Source organism: Mandrillus leucophaeus, unplaced genomic scaffold (assembly GCF_000951045.1).
Source record: "Mandrillus leucophaeus isolate KB7577 unplaced genomic scaffold, Mleu.le_1.0 Scaffold7, whole genome shotgun sequence".
Lineage (NCBI taxonomy): Eukaryota > Metazoa > Chordata > Mammalia > Primates > Cercopithecidae > Mandrillus > Mandrillus leucophaeus.
This window is the reverse complement of record NW_012107585.1, coordinates 7,413,123-7,417,655: the sequence shown is the minus strand read 5'-3', so window position 1 is coordinate 7,417,655 and position 4,533 is coordinate 7,413,123. Positions and strand designations below refer to the sequence as shown.

Sequence of the window (4,533 nt, the reverse complement as noted above, 5' to 3'; positions counted from 1 at the left end):
AAAAAAAAAAAAAAAAAAGCAGGGCATGGTGGTGCGTGCTTGTGGTCCCAGCTGCTCCAGAGGGTGAGGTGGGAGGATCTCTTGAGCCCTGGAGACGGAGGCTTCAGTGAGCTATGATCGTGCCACTGCACTCCAGCCTAGGCAACAGAGACCCTGTCCCTGCCGCCAAAAAAAATTAAAAAATTTAAAATGCCTTGGGGAGGGAATTTTAACAAAGCATGCCTGTGGGCACTGCTGTGAGGTCTGGCCTAGGGATTTGTAGGGCCTTGGTTAGCGGGAGCTGAGGCCCATATATGAATGGCGGGGCAGAGCGCTGAGCCGAACCTGCTGGCCTCTCCACCTCCTGTCGAATGCAGAGTCTCACCCAAGTGGTGCCCAGTGGCTCTGGCCCCACCTCAGGTGCGGCCCCTGGGGGTGAGCCTGCCAGGCATCCCCACCTCCCTCCCACAACATCCAGAACCTCTGGGAAGGAGGGGGAGGTGGGTCCCCTCCACAGGGGCCAAGGGTCTTGGTCCCACTCGCCAGGTACCTGCGGCGAGACTGCAGGATGGAGGGTCAGGGAACCCTGAAGTGCAGGCAGGAATGTCCTTTTCCCCTTGGACTACCTAGGGCCCGGGGCGCCCTCTGGTGGCGACTCTGCTCACAGCCTGACTCAGGACGCCCCCAGCGCTCCCAGCGGCAAGAAGAGCACGAGGCGGACACGGTGGGTCTCTGAGAACTTAAATAACCCTCTCCACTCGGCAGGGTGGGCGAGGAGGGGGCTCACAGCAGAAGCAGAGTGGCCCCGGGGTGGGGGCGCCACAGGACACTGAGGGTTCACACCACCCCAGCCTGGGCCTGGTAAGTAGCAGGTCAGCATAAATCCAACCCCGCGAGGCACATCCAAACCCAGAGGGGTTCAAATGACAGGAGTGGGAACAGAGGGGCTCCCTGAGGCTTCAGGCCCCATCCCCAGGAAGACTGGCCTGGCCTCAGCCACCTTCAAGCACAGGGGGGAGGCCTCGGGTTCCAGGGACGATGGGGGACCCAGCATTAAATATGTCATAAATAGGTGGGCGGACAGGCGGGGCTCATATTCCCCTAGTCCGTTGGGGTCCGTTGGGGGACCAGGGCCTGGGCCCTCTCCCAGCGACGCCACGTGCCTGAGATGGCAACTGGGAAGAAGGCCGGGAGCCCCCTGCAGTCTGAAGTCTGGGCGAGGGCACAGGAGCCTGAGGCTCACGGCTGCTTTGCCTTGCCTCTGTTCTTCTGGAGCTTGGCATGCACAACTTTGAGCGTGGTCAGGAAGTTGCCAAGGAAGAGGATGAGGAAGGTGAGCGCCAGCACGAACACCTGGGGGAGTCCAGAGAGGAGGGCCAGGCTGGGGCATCTGCCCCGCTGAACCCCTGCCCCCAGCACCCCAGAATGTACAGCACAGCTACTCCCAAACTGCAGGGTTTTGCCATTGAAGGCAGAGATTCAGGAGACCCGGGTGAAAGGGTGAGGCCTCAGGCTTGGGCAAGGCCTGGGAAGGGCTCTATGGGGCGAACCTCCTTGGGAGCCATAGATTGGGAGAGGCTCCACCCCTAGCCCTTCCAGGAGCCTCCCCGCAAGCACACCACACACACACACACACACACACACACACACACACACCCCCACATCTGCCATCCCAGCCCTCCCCAGGAATCTGCACCCCAGCACACCACACACATGCATACACCCCACCCCCACATCTGCCATCCCAGCCCTCCCCAGGAATCTGCACCCCAGCATGCCACACATACACCTCATCTCAGCTACCCCAGCCCTCCCGGGAACCTCCCCCGAGCATGCCCCCACCCTCCATACCTGCCATTCTCTGCATTCCTCGTGGCTGGAGAGCTCAAATAGCGTGACGGCATTGTAGAGCTGCCAGAACTAGAGAGAGGAAGGCAGGCGCTGCTCACCCACCAGGCTCCCCTGGCCAGCCACGTAGAAAGCCAGGGAGATGCCCAGGCCCCCCACCCAACTTTGGGTATCAACTACCCACAGCACTGACAGACACCCCCCAAAATGAGCAGGCACCCGAGGCCAGGGCAGGGCTGGGCCAGTTCTGGCTCCTACCTTGGCATCCCCGGGCTCAGAGGCTGCCCAGGCCCCAGGATGCCACGGGGCCCAGCATGGGGACGGATGGAGAAAGAGGGCAAGGCCTGAAGACCTTCTGTTCCTGGGGGTCAGCCCAGACAGGAGATACCCACAAACTCCAGGGGAACTCACATGGCCACAGAAGAGGAAGGGCAGGAGAAAGGTGAGGCCCCGCCACATCCAGGACTGGAACCCTTCTGTGGAGAGGAGGGAAGAAAAAGGACCCACTGAGGGGCTCTGCTGCCCCCAAAGCCCCACCAGACACCCACCCCCAGCCACGCCAGTCACCCTAAGATGAGCCAGGCACAGTCACACATGCGGAGGGTCAGCCCTCACCTGTCATAGCTGGGTGGGCATTCACTATGGCAATAGCAGCCCTGTCACCCAGCCCGACTGCTGTCACTCCTCAAGTCACCAAGAGCCAGGTGCCCCTGACAGCACGCACAGGTGCCGGGCGCTACGCTGTTACTAATTTCTTTAATCTGCACAGGGCTTTGCATTTTATCATGAATTCTCACATGCAACACTTCTATTGAGTCTTGAGACAGGAGAACCTACTTAGCAGAGTAATTTGATGGAAATGACCATGTCAAAAGACAGCAGAGTTGGCCAGGTGCAGTGGCTCACGCCTGAAATCTCAGCACTTTAGGAGGCCAAGGCAGGCAGATCACTTGAGGCCAGGAGTTTGAGACCAGCCTGGCCAACATGGTGAAACCCCGTCTCTACTAAAAATACAAAAATTAGTTGGGCATGGTGGCGGGCACCTGTAATCTCAGCTACTCAGGAGGCTGAGGCAGGAGAATTGCTTGAACCCGGGAGAAGGAGGTTGCAGTGAACAGAGATAATGCCACTGCAATGCAGCCTGGGCAACAGAGTGAGACGCCATCTCAAAAAAAAAAAAAAAAGATAGCAGAGTTGTATTAAAAACAGTTTCGCCTGAAATTCTCAATGAGGGGGTCTCCTCACTTTTCTGACCGGCACCCCTATGGCTTAAGAATGAAGCATGTCTCCCCCGTGTACGTGCATTTATGTACTTATACATGTTGGTATGCAGACATGTTATAGACAAATGGCTAATTTTGTGTGTGTATGTGCGTGTGTATACGTTCTAAAACACACACACACAAATAGATACTTCCAGAGGCTGACACAGAGGCCCTGCCCTCAGGGCCTGCTATGCAGCTGGCCTGGCACTTGGCAGCTGAAACAGAATCCAGGATGAATTCTGGAAGGCGCTTCGGGATAAAGGGCAGCGGCCTGGCTCCACTGTATGGGAGATGCTCGCTGGGCCGCACTCCCGGTGTGGGGGAGCTGGCGGGTCCAGCACCTGCCCCCGCTCCAACCCAGGCCCAGCTACTCACCCACTGTAAGATCCAGGTGGTTCCTCTCCCCCAGGGCCCGCAGCCGGTAGAGGCAGCCCCTCTGGTAATAATATTGCAGGAACTGTACGCAGCCTGCAGGGGGAGCACAGCGCCCGGGCTCAGGGCATGGTGTCCCCAGAAGACAGGGCAACACCTCCTCTCTGCCCCAAGAGAAGGCTGGTGGGTCTTTACTGGGCAGAGGCAGAGGGTGCCCTGGTTACAACTCTCTCCCATGCCCAACACACCACACACAGACACACACACCCTTTGGTCTGAACCTGCTTTAGCCCTTATCGAGAACATAGACAGAACTCAGGTATGTGAGGACCCATCTAAGCCCCAACGAGAATCGAAACTTCTGGAATTTTCCATGCAGTAGACAATAGATGCTTGCTGGAATGCAAGCTATGCCAGTGCTATGTTGGGAGCTGTGTGCAATGCTAAGACACAAGAGAGAGTTCCATCCAACGGGATACTTCATTGTTGCTAAAAATGAGGTGATAATGACATGAAAAATAGCTATGATAAACTTAAAAATTCAAAAGGCAGGTTATAATAGTAAAGCTCTATGTACAGAAAGATCCCATACTTGTAAAATATATGTAATGCAATATGCACATGTATATACATATTTATGAATAAAAACTTCTGAGAGGACATAGATCTTAATTAACATTGATCACCCCTTGGGTGGGCTGACATATAACTTCCATTCTTGGCTTTATATATTTGTATTTGTTTGCAAGCAGGTTTTAATTTAAAATGTAGGTTGTGGTATCTGAAAAGTCAATACAGCCAGGCATGGTGGCTCATGCCTGTAATCCCAACACTTTGGAAAGCCAAGGCAGGCAGATCACTTGAGGCCAGGAGTTCAAGACCAGCCTGGCCAACATGGTGAAATCCCATCTCTACTAAAATACAAAAACTAACCGGGCATGGTGGCAGGCACCTGTAATCCCAGCTATTTGGGAGACTGAGGCAGGAGAATCGCTTGAACCAGGAGGCGGAGGTTGCAGTGAGCCGAGATCACACCACTGCACTCCAGCCTGGGTGACAGAGAGAAACC

The 4,533-nt window shown here is 55.8% G+C and overlaps 1 protein-coding gene across 1 annotated transcript in view; it reads right to left on the bottom strand.

The window, feature by feature from the left end:
- Nucleotides 1-708: 708 nt before the first annotated feature.
- TMEM120B (transmembrane protein 120B) overlaps nt 709-4,533 on the bottom strand; it is a 77,722-nt gene continuing 73,897 nt past the window's right edge. Inside the window, exons 9-12 of the mRNA XM_011964554.1 lie at nt 3,468-3,560; nt 2,239-2,303; nt 1,831-1,899; nt 709-1,332 (exon numbers count right to left, since the gene is read on the bottom strand). Of these exons, the coding sequence (XP_011819944.1) occupies nt 1,219-1,332; nt 1,831-1,899; nt 2,239-2,303; nt 3,468-3,560 (341 nt within the window). The 3' untranslated portion in view covers nt 709-1,218. The remainder of the gene's footprint in view (nt 1,333-1,830; nt 1,900-2,238; nt 2,304-3,467; nt 3,561-4,533) is intronic.